At 37.5% G+C, this 15,382-nt stretch overlaps 1 protein-coding gene across 1 annotated transcript in view; it reads left to right on the top strand.

Annotated features, from left to right (window-relative positions):
• The window catches only part of IL17RD (interleukin 17 receptor D), a 43,155-nt gene that overhangs the window by 15,998 nt on the left and 11,775 nt on the right, over positions 1-15,382 (top strand). The window contains exons 2-8 of the mRNA XM_066195533.1: positions 6,961-7,018; positions 10,236-10,361; positions 12,217-12,335; positions 12,997-13,117; positions 14,123-14,167; positions 14,262-14,413; positions 14,809-14,874. Of these exons, the coding sequence (XP_066051630.1) occupies positions 6,961-7,018; positions 10,236-10,361; positions 12,217-12,335; positions 12,997-13,117; positions 14,123-14,167; positions 14,262-14,413; positions 14,809-14,874 (687 nt within the window). The remainder of the gene's footprint in view (positions 1-6,960; positions 7,019-10,235; positions 10,362-12,216; positions 12,336-12,996; positions 13,118-14,122; positions 14,168-14,261; positions 14,414-14,808; positions 14,875-15,382) is intronic.

Genomic DNA, 15,382 nt, shown 5'->3' with positions numbered 1-15,382 from the left:
GTCCTCTGAAAGTTACATAATTTTTTAATGTGGTAAGCAAAGTGAATGAATGAACATATCCATATGTATGATATACATGTTAATATAAATAACATATATCCATTGATCTACCATGCTTCAGTCACTTCTTGAAACCTTTTCTTGTTTGTCTTCTGACTGTGTTTGAACATCTCTATGAGACCAAGACTGTGCCTCTCAGCTTGTGGCTCTCTGTGCGCAGGAAGTGCACAGTCAATAAAATGAATGAAAATAGATGGTTTAATTGTTTCATGGGTGGGTTAGTTTAGAAGTGCTTGGGCATCAGCTAAAATTCAGTGCTCATGCCATCATTCCAGTAAGTGTGAGGAACCCTAGGGGCTTCTGTGGGCTCCTGTGAGAAGGAAGATCCTCTTTGAGACGAATAGTCAGATTTTTGATTTGACAGTGTGCTGTGCAGTGTGTTAAGCAGTAAACATCTACTACAGGTTTCATTAATTTCTTCTCCATTTTTTCAGATGTGTTATTCTGTTTGTTGTTTGGAGCACAAGTCAGTGTTTCTCAAACTAATTTGTCTTGGGTCCCTCTAAAAGCAACTTTACCGTTTGTAGCCCCCTTCCTTCCCAGTCATGACCACTGCTCCTGCACCTGTCTTGGCATAGCTTTTCTCCCCTTTCCCAAACACCTTGTCTGTTCTCAGAATCCTCCTGCCAGGGGTCATGACCCACAGTTAAGAGAACACTGCTTTGGCTACAGAGTTTTGGCTTTTGTCCAAATCTCTTTAGCCCAGCACATTTTGGTATTGTTTGTGGGAAATGGGCTGTATTTGAAAATATTTATTCTGTTAACTTCTGGGGGCTTTTTGTTGGGTTTTTTTGTTGCACAAGAATTTTGGAAAAAATAAACAGTGTCAGTGCAAGCAATAGAAAACTTCTTAGGCAAACTTTCAGATTACACGAGAGAAATCAGAGCTGATACTGCCCATTCTTTGCTGCATTAGATTCCTGAGTTTGACTCAGAGATTTAAGATTTTCACGGTAGGTGGTGAGCAGTATAAATTAAATTTGCTCCCTTTGTTGTTGTGCCCCTAATAACTGCCTGTTCATTAAAGAAACCAGTTCATGTAATTTCAGTGAACAGCTGCATGGAGCCGTGTTGCATCTGAAGAGTGGTGCTGTAAATACTTCTGGTAGTGTTACTCCTTACAATGGTTTTTCACCTCTCTGTCAGACAGACTCATGTAAGATAACCTTCCACGCTGCCTTTTTAAAATAGAAACTGCACCAGGCAGGAATGGGGCATAATGAAAAGGCATTTTTACTGGTTTGGTAGGTTTCCTGTTTTGTTTTGTTCAGATGAGATATGTTGTGGCTCATGCTCTTCAGCCAGTGTGTTTCACCTCAAAAATCCCCAAGGACCCCATGGAATGAGTATCCATGAATATCTTTCAGGACTACCTTCTTCCCTGGTGAGTTTTAAGCCAGCAGCTGTTCAGTTCGGTATTTTTTCTTGATAGGAGGACGTTGAGAAGATCATCTGTAGTTGAAATTACAGGATTATTCAGGCAAAATGTGATTACAAAATGCAGGAAGTCAACCATAAAACCATGGATAATGTAATTGAGATTTATTGATCACAAAAGGTCAGGGCAATTCAAGGGGAGTATGAATTCCTTGTGTTTGGTTTAAGAAAATAAGTATTACATATTCTTCCAAGTAAGTTTTATCTCACAGATGGTTACTTAATATGGCTTATTTTTGTTATACCTGGATTATAACTCACTTTGCAAGATGATATTATATAAAATCATATATATTTTTATATATATATATATATATAGAGCCCCTCATTCTGGGGCTTCTATACAGTCCTGGTTTTGAATCTCTTACTTTTTAGAAGGTTTTGACTGTTGACTAAATTGGTTAACACATTTTTAAAAAAGGCTAGTATGGATGCTTCATAATGTGTTTCCAAGTCATGGGGCTCAAACTGGGGTAAAAAGCTGTGTTCTGGAGATGGAGAAGGAATATGTGAAATGTGAACTTGCCTGACAGTTTGAAAAAAAAGGGATGTGTATTGTGGCTGCCTCCGGTCACCAGGCATCTACTCCCTGGAAGGCTGAGCTGTGCTGAGAAAATCAAAGTTAAAGAATGTTCACGTCGTGCAAGGGTTCTTCCAGATCAAAGGAAGGGCCTGGTTGATCCACCAGGCAGTTGTGTACAAGGAATGTTCTAGGACCAGGAGATCAACCACTGAATTTTCACAAGCAATGTGGAGGGAAAACTGGAATCTTTGTACATGACAGGCTGTTGTTGACAGGGATGTGTTAGGGAGGAGCCAGCTAACCAGCTCCTGTAGCAGGATAATCAGGGATTTTGGGGCCCTCTCTACAAGAAAAGGTGCTGAAGTGCATCCAGAGATGGACAAGGAAGCTGGTGGAGGGGCTGGAGCACAAGTCTGATGAGGAGAAGCTGAGGGAGCTGGGGATGTTAAACGTTCAAAAAAGGAGGCTTGGGGGACCTTATGGCTCTACAGCACCTGAAAGGAGATTGTAGCCAGGTGGGGGTCAGTCTCTTCTCCAAGATAACAAATGACAGGCCCAGAGGAAACAGCCTCAAGTTATGCCAGGGAAGGTTTTGTTTGGGTATTAGGGAAAACTTCTAAACCAAAAGAGTTGTCAGTCACTGGCCCAGGTCAGTGGTGGAGCCACCATCCCTGGAGGCATTTGAAAGATGTGTAGTTGTGGCACTGGGTGACACAGGTTAATGGTAGCTTGGCAGTGCTGGGTTGGTGGTTGGACTCAACGATCTAAAAGGATTTTCCAACCTAAATGTTCCTGTTATTCTAAGATGTTCCTTCATGCTCAAAAGTGATGGTTTTCTTTCCCAGCCAATATATAATTTACTTTGAAGTAAAAGCAGTGCTTTGTCTTTCATGTCTCAAGTCAAATTTGAGGTGCTCTGAAGACACATTCAGCTCCTCTGCAGCTGAACTTGCCTGCAGTGGCTCCAGAGAAGAAGCAGTGAAACACTAAATAGCCACCAACAAAGAACCAACCAAAATCTGTGACCTTCTCGTAAATTATGTTGCTTACTTAAGAGCAAACACAAAAGATGCCGACATAGTAAAAGAAGTTCAACCTATTTAGAAGAGTCTATGTTCCTCTTTAAAATACAAAACAGGCACCAAGAAGTCTTTTGCTCCATTAATTCACTTTAGTTCACTTAAATTAAAACTTATTTCTTCAGTGTCACTGAGACGTTTTTTAAAACGTTATTCCCATAATTTGTGCATGCAATGCAGGAATATAGATATAAAAAGAGGTAAATCTGAACAAAATTTGTGGTTGCAGTTGTCAGTTTCACAAAGTTAATAAGTAATTACAGTACAAACCCGTTCACCCAGGGCTTATACACACAACTTATATGCATGAATTATGCATTTTGTTATATTCTCTTGAAAGCAATTCAAAATGCAGGCATCTAAATCATACAGATAATTCATCATTTTACTGATGACTCTAGAAATAGAAAATATTTTTACTTGGTTGAAAGCATCAGTAAAGCCTTAAAACAAGAAGAGCAGATGTCAAATGTAAAACCCTTGTTTTACTGAGCAATGAATCTGATAAACATAGATCATTCATCTTGATGCTAAAGTTCAAAAACAATTGTCCCTTCAGTTTGCCTCATGGGAGTGTGAAATTAGGACCACGTGTGTGTTGATGAACAACATATGAAAGATGAATCATGATTGCTGTTTTGGTCTGCTGCACTAGGCAGTGCTTGAGGGGTAGTGATTTCCTACCTCCTTTACCAGATTGCTGTAATTAGTGCTAGCATCGCTCTCTGTTTCCCAGTATTTATGTTCAAGTTGCTGCCTGACATTACCTAGTCACACATGTAAATTTGCTTTCTTAAATGAAAGAGTGTTTGCTCAACAGAAAAATGTTGGAGTACGTTTCAATATTGTTTGTAATAAAGATTAGTTATAGAACTATTCTGTAATCACCCGTCCATTTCTATCACCAATGCTATCTCTGGCAGGAATTGCCAGATATAAAAAATAGGTGTTTCTTTCAAATATGAAACACTGTATGTTCTAGGTTAAAAGGAAGAGGGAAAAGTTCAATAAAATCAAACAGAGTTTTCATTTCATTCAATTGTATTTAATATATGCCTCTGGCAGCAGATATTGGTGAAATTTAACTTCTCTTGGAGGCACAGTTAGTTCCTGTGGTTACAAATTTCATTTTAGTTTTATTTCTGATTATGTTATCCTAACTTTGTTCCTCTCTGGCCTAGTAATGGGTGAAAGAGTTGTCATAAGTGCATTTCATTACTGAGCTATTTCTATAAAGGGGGGGTTGGGTATTAGAAAAATATAAACAAACAAGAATAGAGGTTAACTTCATATGATAATCTTTGTATTTTATTAATACATGTGCTCTTTCATGTTGAAAGGTGGATGTTTAAATAAAATAAAATGCCTGTACATGCCTTGAACATCCAAGTGAGCTATTCATTCTTCAGGAGATGATGCGTATTGGTCTTAGATCTGTGCTGACTTAGGATATCTAGAGATCTTAACCTTAATTATTCAGTCTGTTTATATGCATTGAGGAAGAGATCCAACAGTGATCTCGTGGTTTGAGGTATGTGATATATGTTGCCCAATATAGATACAGGGTTTGGATTTTAGCTTACCATGTTTTCTGTGGAGTTCTGTGCTTTGAGCTCACATAATGTGAGATTTAGTGTGTCTAATGCCTCTTCTGCTCCCCCAGCTTTTTGACAATTAAGGTTTTTTGTAATTGAGTATGTGTGCATTTCAACTTCGATTATCTGTTCAAAGATCAGTGGTTTAGAGTTCTTCAGAAAAAATGTTTTGGCTGTTTTCTTTCCTATGTGTTTCTTCTCAGTCCACATGTATAGAAGTATGTAGACCACAGGGATTTTGTAGGTAAAGCTCCAGGACACAAAGACTTGCTTTCTAATAAAGTTCAGAATAAATAATATTCAACAAATGTAAATTCAACAAATGTTTGTGGTTAATTAATGATAGAATCACAGAATGGTTTGGGTTGGAAGGAGCCTTCAGGATTATCTACTTCCAACCCCCCTGCCATGGCAGGGACAATTAGCTAAGAATTCAGAGCCCCCAGGCCATAACATTAGTATTTATAGTTTTAAAGTAAGGTGCTCTAAACAAGTTCTCCTAGCTGTAAGCCACATAAATAGCACAATTACTTTAATTCAAAACCAAGGGAATGCTGCCTGTAAGAATGTATTTTGAAACTCACAGTACTTGAGGGATGAATACTACAGTTGAGCATGATGAAATTATCTGAGTAGCTTTCATGTTTGAATTTACTACTAATATAACAATTATTTAATTCATTACTGTGGGCTGACCCTAATTCCCTCACTAATTACTGCAGCCTTTTTGTACCTTTTCTACTCTTGGGAGCAAACTTTTGCCTCTATTAAGTCTTATGTGCTGCTAGGTTCAGCAGACTTTACCTTGTGATGTCTTTGCATCTAAATTATCAATGCTTGTGGTATATTTATTTATGCTTATACTGTTACATATTTTATGTCACCATAATCCCAGTAGAAATGCTATTGAAGGAGAAGTGTTGCCTTTCTATTTTAATATAGCATATAAAAATCCTATCTAATGAATTAAAATGCATGTGCTAATTTTCCGTGGAGTTTGGTAAAACTTACGTCTTTCAAAACTTCAGCTCTAGGACAAAAGGAGGACAAGTATCAATTGATTTGATGGCTAATCTCCTTTTATAAAATGTCAGTAGTTACTTTTTTGTGATTTTTAAAATCAAATAAATCATGTCTTTATTTTGCTGTAAGTTAAATGACATTTAATAAAGATTAGAGAAACAAAAAGTGAGTCAGAGTAGAACAGGTATTAATAGAAAAGTTACAACTGAAAAGAGAGACTTCTTCCTGTTTCAGGAAGCTTTTTTGTATAACAGCTGGTTCAATGCCAAACTAAATCAAACTTAAACAATTAAAAACCACCTAAGAAGAAAGTGAGATTACAGATTACAAATTTAACTTGTAACAGTGTTATCAAAGTCTGAATTGCTTTCGTCCTTTAGGAAGTGTTTTAGTTTTTAGTTGTTTTTTTTTAACTTGACAACTCCAACCTTTTTTCTCCTGTGACTGAAGAGACACACGGTGAATGCTCGGGCATGATCCTGGCAACATCTGATTACTGCTGCAGGCCTTTTATACTGATGACTTTTGCTGTTTGCATTGTAGCAGTGAACCTGGATACAATTCTGTGTAAATGGGTGGTACTTTTTTAAAGCTAATGGTAAATATGATGTATTTTGCCTTTCAGGGAACGATATTGTGTCATAAGAATCAGTATTCCAGTTTCCAGCTTTGTGTCTTGTGAGGGTGATGCTACATTTTGCGTTTCAAAACCCCTTCAGTGCTTTCTGAAGGGGAAGGTATTGCGTGTCTGGGGGCCAAAGTTCTTTTCTATAAGTAGAGAAGAGACAGCAGACTCATCAACCTGGATTTCTCCCTGGCAGAGCAGTTCTCTGGTTCATCTTCAGTTTGCAGTATGTGCTTTAATAGTATTTGGTAAAAGAAAAGGGTGTCTGAGGTAGCATAGTGGGTTTCTGCAATGTTGCTCTCTTGGAACTTCTGATACTCTTTTTCGTGGCTGTGGAGTAGAAAACACCTCTTTGGCTGACGTTCTCATCTCTTCTCTTGCACCCTGTTTTCCCTGGAGAACCCAATTTGATTTGTCATTAAACATTGATTAAAGGTATGGGTTTTGTACATACACAATTCACCTAGACGGTGGAAGTTGAGAATATCACATAATTTTCTTCCGAAAACAAGCTTCTATGATTCCCATCTACTGGGCAGATCATACTATTTCAACCACAATTTCATGTCTTCATGCAAATACTACAGACTTTCCTTTCTCTTTGTTTTTTCTCTACAGGGGCTGTCATCAGTCACAAAGAACAATGGGCTACTCAACATCACCTTTAAATATGACAGTAAGTTGAAAATCTGCACTATATTCACAGAAATCAAGGACTCCATCATAGTTGTCAATATATTGTAACATGTCTCTTAAAAGGGCTCTAAGAATAGCATAAGCTCTTCAATATTGACAGAACTTTAAAATCTGGAAAATTTGTGTCTGCTGGATCTGGTAGATCTTCTCCTTCTGTGTCTCACTGATAATAAAACTATCTAACAATTTGTTGCAGTTTCTCTTTCAGCTTGGTCTATATAATTCGACTGGAACATTATAGAAAATTATTTTATTCTGTGAAAAATATAGTCACTGAAAGGTTCAGTACAAAAAAAGACAGAAGACATCGGAAAAGATTATTTTGAGCTTTATGCAGCTTTTCTCTGATGTGTAATTTTGAGTGAAAATGGCATAATGTGTGTCTCGAGGTAAAAAATGTGTAGTTTGTATCTATGTACAGACAATATATTAAAAAAAACCTCGTCTTTGCAAGGATTAATTTTGAATATGAACATTGAATAACATCTCTTCATGTAGTTGAATCAGTGGGAACTTTTCATTTGCTCTTCAAGGCCCAGGCCAGTGGAAAACTGCTGTCTACATTTGCAGTGCAGACAGATGTTTTCAGAGGTGTAGCAGGTGTGGTGTTTGCAGCTAAACTGAGAACAAAGTAGTGTCTGGCATAGTAACAGTGATAAACAGGTTGCAGCAGTAATACTTCAGACCTCTTCAAACATCTGCTAAATGGCTGTTATTGTATTGTTGGGGGTTATTTTAGGTGTTTTGTCATCTTTCCTGTCAAGTTGTCAAAGTAGGACTGCTAACTACGTTAAGAGTTTATTCTTATGTGGGCAGCTAGTGGCCATCATCAATATAAACTCAATGTACAGTCAAGACAAAGTCCTAATTTATATTAAAACAATGTTTGTTTTAATGCCAGTGCAAGTAGTAGGAGTTTTTTTCTGCCTACCCAAAGAAATTACCTCAGATGCAGGATGTAGGTAAAGGTTCATCACTGAGAGCATGCATCAGGAGTCCTAGCAATAGGGATTTGTTTCATTCTGATCATCCTTTTGCTCCTCTATTTTTATCTTAATTTCTGAATTTGCAATCCTTCACTGTGATTTCTTTTAATCTAATTTGGTCTTAAAATGAGCAAACTTTAGGTGTGTCAGATTGTCCAAGATGTAGGTGATCACTACAAAAGAAGTATGAATTCTTTTTTATATCTACATAAAGAAAAGTAGGAAATGGTACCAGTCAGAACAGAGATCCCCACATTTAGTTAACATGAGTCTGTTTAAATCCCAGCATGTGTCATGTTTTTTTCCATTAATTCTGGCACTAGAAACTGTGTTTAACCAATGAGAAGTATTAATTCCCAATTCTGCTGGCACTGTGTGCTTCCTGGACAAAGGAGTTATTTGAGTTCTGCAGGACTAGGAAAAGAGTTTGCTGATATGAAGACTAAAGTATGGAAATGGTATGGAAATATATATGTACCTTTAGCAAGCCAGCACAAAAGGGAATTTGGCTTGCTGGCTGTGGTTTAAAGGCTCTTACTTTGCCACAGAGCAACTCTAGGAAACTGTGTTTTATGATGCTAAATTTGTTAGTTAGATTATTTTTTCAGGTGAAAAAGAAATGTCTATATTTTTTAGTATGTCATTTGTATTCAAGTAAAAGAAGTGGTTTCCTAAAAAGTGTGATTTTTCCAAGCTATTTTCTTGCTAAAACTGTTGTTCTTTATAACTGTGAATCAGTGACTTGCAGTCAAACTTCAGGCGTTTGTGCTATATTCCATTTTGGCAATTGTCATTTGACCATAAAACTCTAGTAACCAGGATCCAAACTCTTGGGCTTGCTATTAATTAGATCCAGACCTAGCAAAAACCAGTTACTTCAAACTTTCCATTGAAAGACATCCTCTATACTCCAAAGAGGAAGTTCATGCTGTCGCTGAGTTCACTCATAGCAACTGAGTTCTACAAACAGCAGAGTCAGTCCCAACTGCCCGGCTTTTGTAAAAGGCAGTGTTGTACTGTTCTATTCTTATGTCTGTGACAGTTAAAGAGAAGATGCCTTGCCATGGTTATTCATTGTAAAAAGCCATTTTCTAAATCTCCTTTTCAGTTAATAATTTTTCTTTCCTTGCCTTTAAGACCTCTGAATTAAATTGAAATTTCCTGTACTGACGTATCATAGCACTTGATTTTTCATGTTTCTTTTCTACAAGCTCTGTATAGATGAATATATAACATATAAATGATCTCAGATTTTTGAATTAATCATCAGTCAGTAGTATACAGTCTACTGATCAATTTCTTCTGGATTTTGTTGGTTTCAGTAGTTCAGAAACAGAATGTTTGCTTTTGCACACCCTTCTTCATGTATACAGTGCTCCAGAATTAGTGAATTCCCTGCCTGCTACTTCTCTTCCTCCCACAAAATATGAGCCTAAATATTGTAAAGCTTTAAAGGTAATTAAATTTGGGGTCGTTTTCTTCTTTTGAAAACAAAAAGACATGGTGAAGTTCAACAACAAACTCAGGAATCTTTTGTTTATATTTTGTTTTCTTAATTAAAGCTAAAGCTGTGGCACTGTAATTTTAGGGAATGCACTGTATTTTGTGAGGATAGCAAGACAAAACCAGTCCTGAGACAATCCAGTGGCAGTTAAGTGATCTGTAGGGATGTGGCTGCAGAATGGAAGGCAAGAGAAGAGATGGATTTAAGCAGTAGGTTCTTTGTGGTCAGGATCAAGCAGTATCGTGGTTAAAAGCACTTCTTGAGCAGTTCTCAAGCTTCACGTGATTTATTGTTCTCATATGTGCCTGATCATTGACCAACCTTCTCTTGCTTTGAGCAGTGTACATGAAAAAAATTAATGTCAGGCTTCATATTATTTTGAACAACTACAAGGAAAAGTTGATCTCTCTTGGGAGTCCCAATACATGTGATGTGGCACAGATTACGCTGGTGGTATAAACTGGTAATAACCTTGGGACTCCTGTGAACTGTGGGTTGGCAACCACTGAGAGTGGTTGTGCTCAATGATTTGTGAAGTTTTGTGGGGTTTTGGGTCTTGAGACAAAAACTCCATCTAGATTTGCTGTGTCATACTTATAGAAAATAATGCACTGGTACTTCTACTGTGCTCAGTCTTGAAGACATGTTAGGGAATTTATGTCAGCAAAAATGTTTTTCTTAAAGTGTTTACTTGTCCATATTTTCAGACTGCACTCCTTACCTGAGTTCAATGGGAAGACACGTGATTGGAGATGTGCAGAACATCACTATCAGTCAGTTTGCATGTCAGGAACAGGTGGCTGTGATGATCCTTTGGACTGCAAATGCCATTGGTAAGTTCTAGAGGGAAACAGACTCATTGATCATGGGTTTGGTAATAACTTTCTGCTCATAGGTAGTAAGTCACATAATTAAATTATGCTTGGAATCATTGATGCAAACTGCCTAAGAAGAAAGCAATATTCTTGACACCTTTGCAAAGCTCCTATTTTTTCTGGCTTGCCTCAAAAACACCCTTAAAACTAGAATGTTCTCTGCAGCCATACACTGCTTTTTACTATCCCAGTTTACTGAATTCTTGCTCTTCAGAACTGTGCAACTGTCCCTGGCTGCATTTTCTGTCCTAAGGCTTTGGTGCATTTCAGTGGCATTGATTGAGTTTAGTTCCTGATACACTTAAAGGTTCTTTAAGATGCAGATTGTCCTACAGGTGGAAAACGTTATCTAATCACAGCTGTACAAACTTAAATGTGTTTCCTTGCCAGGTCTGGTGATTAAAGAGTATTCCTCAATTACTTCAATGTCACTGGAAGTACCTTGTTGCCCACTAGAGCAGTAGTGTCCAAAACTGAGGATGTCCAAAACTGATTTCTCAGAAATCCATTTCCACTGAGAAACTTATTCTGGGCTTTAAAAGAATATGTGAAAATTCCACTGAACTCTGCAGAACTGTGCAGTTGCAGGCATTTGGTAATCTTCAGTTGCAGATTGGATGAATCAAACATCCATGAGAAACAAAGCCTGGTGTTCTTCCTTGTAATCACCAGAGGTTAATCCTTGGGGCAGTTTGAGGACAGAACTGCTGTTCAGACATTTCAGGTGATGTGGGAATTGGATGCTTTCTCTTTCAGGGCCTTTATGTAAGGACAAATAGTGCTATTGTTCAATAGAATGCTAAGAACGTGTTTGGGAACACTTTATCTTCTACAAAATTATAAAACATTAATCAAAACACACCCTCGAAAACTAGTGAACCGGAGGAGGTGGTGGAAAATGTGGAAATTATACATTTGGGATTTTATTTTTTGGGTTGACAAGCATAGCATAAACTGAAATGAGGCTGTTTTGATTTATATAGCATTTAGCTTACGAAAACGGTGTCTGTGTCATTGATAAATATGTGTAATGCTGTTGAAGAGATGCAATTAAATAGAGTAGTGAGAGTTAAAGAGCTGTGCAGTGCCTTTGATACCTGAGCCACAAAACCGTCGCAGGGTAGCACTGTCATTTTCCTGGGATATTGTCACTGTGACTCAGTTTAGTCATATCATGAAGTAATTCTGTGATGAGAACATTGTAAAGATACTGTGCTAAGTTGTAGTAGAGTAACTTGAACAAAATGGGTGTAGTTTTGGCAGCAGTCATGAATAACTGGAAGTATACATGCACTGGAATAAATTCCATTCCATTTAAGTCAAGTTTTCTGTTAGCCCTTACTGTACTAGATCTAAAGAAGTTGTAACAATTGTTACCATTTTAATCTAGTAGTCTCAGAGATGATAGTAAAATTTCTAAAGGAATATTTCTACAATTTGCCAGCAAAATGTTATATTGAATTTTTAAAATGGAAATGTGAAGTTACTATAAAATATTTCTGAAGGTGAAGAAGGCACTGATAACTTACATTGCAGCGGTAATTTGGAAGCCCCAGATGAGACGTGGGCCCCTCTGTTCCAAGTGTTACACAAGTATGTAGTGATTGTAACCTTTGCCAAAAACTGAATTCTAGACAGGCAAGATGGAATATGCAGAACTGACATACAGCATCAGGTATTAAATGCAAACATATTTCAAATGACTGATAAGTTTTATTTTTAAAGACAAATGAGATATACTCAAATTACATAATATATCACGTTATGCATTTTGAAATACTAATCTTCTGTTTAAATGTCCTGCTGTTCATAGGGATTGAATACCTGAAGGGATTTCGAGTAATACTTGAGGAGTTAAAATCAGAGGGAAGACAATGCCAGCAGATGGTTTTAAAAGATCCAAAGCAGCTCAGCCCCAGTTTTAAACGAACAGTAAGTGCTTTGTTTCAAGAAAAGTTTGTGTTGTTTGACTGTGTGAGTAGTCTTAAAAGTGTTTATCATCCTACAATGGTTTGGGTCATTAAAGGTCATCCAGTTCAACCCCTTGCCATGGGCAGGGACACCTCCCACTATCCCAGATTGCTCTAAGCCCCACCCAGCCTGGCCTGGGACACTTGGAGGGGTGGGGCATTCCCAGCTTCTCTGGGCAGCCTGTGCCAGGGTCTCACTTCCTTCACACTGAAGAATTTTTTCCCAGTATCTAATTTAACCTTATCCTCTTCCAGTTTGAAGCCATTCCCCCTTGTCCTATTGCTCTGTGCCCTTGTGAAAAGGTTCATTAGTTCTCAAAAGTATTATTGGTGAAATTAATTATAGTTGTTGCTTTAGAGACAGGTCTTGTTCCTTTTGACAGAAACTTTCCTGAAGTTGGGAACTGTCTTTTTGGTGACTGGAACATAGATGCACATCTTTAATAGTCTACATCCAACTGTGTATTGAGATTCCTCATGTCGGTTTGGAACAGGGGGATAGAGGAAGGATTCTTATGTGTTAATTTCAGCCTTTGATTGCAAAATTGTGGGCTTGTTTTGAAAAATACTTTCAGCTCTGATAGTTGAATTTAAAATATGTTGCAAACTTGTCTTTTTTGTAGGGAATGGAGTCCCAGCCCTTTGTAAACTTGAAGTTTGAAACAGATTACTTTGTAAAGATTGTTCCTTTTCCTTCCATTAAAAATGAAAGTAATTATCACCCATTTTTCTTCAGAACCAGATGTGAGTATTGCATATAATATAGTTGCATTTTATACAGTACTGCATATCATTTCTTCAGTGGGCCTCCCCTCAATGTTTTGGTTTTCCCAACAAAGGAATGTAGTGGATGATGATGTTGGATGAATGTGGGTTAAGTAGTTATTGGCGTTGTCATGGAAGGAAGATCTGGGTGTTAAGCAGAAAGAATTTGCATGCCATAGATAAGTCTGTGATGTGTGATCATAGGTGTTAGGCAGCAACCAGGAGAACAGTCTCAGGTGGGCCTTGGATCATCCCAGGTTTGCCTAGAGCAGGGTTGTTCCTGTGGTTCTCAGTCAACTCTTGAAGATGGTTTGCTCCTCTCTGGACATTGTGAAGAAGGGAAGGTTGTTTTTTGCTTTTGAGATTATAATTTAAAAACAGCTGGCAAAAGACAGATGTAGAGGAGGACATCTAAAATTAGATAGCAGCAGATCAAGTTGAATTTCTCACAATTACTTAGCAATTCCCATTGGAGGCAGAGAGAAGAAATTTGAAAGTGCTCACACAGTATGGTGAGAAACAGGGAAGTACCTTTTGAGGTGAACTGTTGATATTTGTCCTGCTAAGGGTTTTTTTCCCCTATAAAACTTGATTAAGGTATTTTCAAGTCTGTCTGTTAAAACAGACCACTGTACCTTTGGTAGTAGTGCTAAGCATACTTGCTTATTCTGAGTAAATATATTTAAGACTAATTTTAACTTCTCCTGGTGTGCTGTGCCTGGTGTTATCCCTTTTGTCTCACTAAGAAATGTGATATTCAAATTAATAGATCTCTGTTTCTCATAGAAAGGTGAGAAGGGACTTGAAATCATAACAAGGGAGTTAAATTTGCAAAATGCTTTTAGTCCAGGCATATTAGAGTCTGGGAAAGAAGTGAGGGTATTCAAAATTATGAACTTCCTACTTTTGCCGTTGTTCTTTTTCTGTTTAAATAGCATAGCAGTTTGATACTGTATAATTAATAATTTTTCTGTGTATTTATAGCATGTGAATTGTTGCTACAGCCAGAAAACCTTGTCTGCAAACCTTGTGAGTAAAATGTAATATTTCTATATATTAATCTTTAAAAAAGTTACTGTACTTGAAGAGTCATTTTGTGATTCATGAATATCTCCTCTGACAGACTGGAAGCCAAGGAATGTGAATGTTACCCAGCAAGGTTTTAACATGCAAGTGTCCTTTGATCATGCACCTCACAACTTTGGGTTTAGATACTACTTTCTTCACTACAAACTGAAGCATGAAGGGCCGTTTAAGCAGAAGACCTGCAGACCGGTACGTGGCTGAGTTTTGCATCTCTTAAAAGCGACCTGTCAAAAACCTGTCAACATGAGATGTTCTAAGGTCTTAGAGAAACTTTAAAAACTTAATATAAAATAGGATCGGTTCTAAAATTGTAGTTATTGGGAACTATTTGTGCAAATGACAGTTGTGCTGTGATAGCGCACGTCAGTCAAAATCAGGCTTGAGGACTCCATTGGACCTGGATAACACAAGTTAGTTCTGCAGGCAGGCCATTGTATAAGTGAATGGGCTGACTCAGTTTTGCTCGTTTAAGGTGTGTTAATACAAGAGTGCACTGCCTATTACTAAATCAAATAAATGTAAATTCTTTATTAGGTTTTAAAAGTATGTGAATTGCTTGCAAAGTAATTCTTTCTTTGATGCAGGAGCAGAACACAGACACTACAAGTTGTGTTCTTCAGAATGTATCTCCAGGGGATTATATCATTGAGGTAATATTTCTAAACAGAATTTTGTACAACACCTAAATGAATATGTTAATGGGGAAATGGAGTAAAATTAAAATTATTTCAAATCATGCTGGTAGAATTGAACTTCAGGTATCCCTACTGAAGTAACTTGGGCAAGTAAATTTTCTAGAATTACACCTTTTTCGGGCTTACCTAGAAACAGAGGCCAGACAAAGTTAGAAGAATAAAAGCAGATATATTTAATGATTGGCCTTCTGGTATATTAAGGACAGATGAAGCCTCCCCAAGGGGCTACACCCAAAATGGATGATGGTCCTGAGTTTTTTTCAGAAATATATAAATTTGGGGCATTTACGTATCAGGGGTTAATCCTCCAGTTAGAGCTTCAGGTAATGAAGTTGTATTCCCCCGGTTTGCTCGCCCCTGCAATTCACTTTGTTTGTACTTTTCGGGACTAAAATCTTAGGACATCAGAATGTTCTTGACCTTCCCATAGCTTTGCTTCCCTGAGTGCACAGAACTTTGATCT

This window comes from Chamaea fasciata, unplaced genomic scaffold (assembly GCF_029207755.1).
Source record: "Chamaea fasciata isolate MVZ Bird 193981 ecotype frontalis unplaced genomic scaffold, bChaFas1.0.hap1 SCAF_13, whole genome shotgun sequence".
Lineage (NCBI taxonomy): Eukaryota > Metazoa > Chordata > Aves > Passeriformes > Sylviidae > Chamaea > Chamaea fasciata.
The sequence above is the reverse complement of the archived record's forward strand: the minus strand, read 5'-3'. Positions and strand labels throughout refer to the sequence as shown.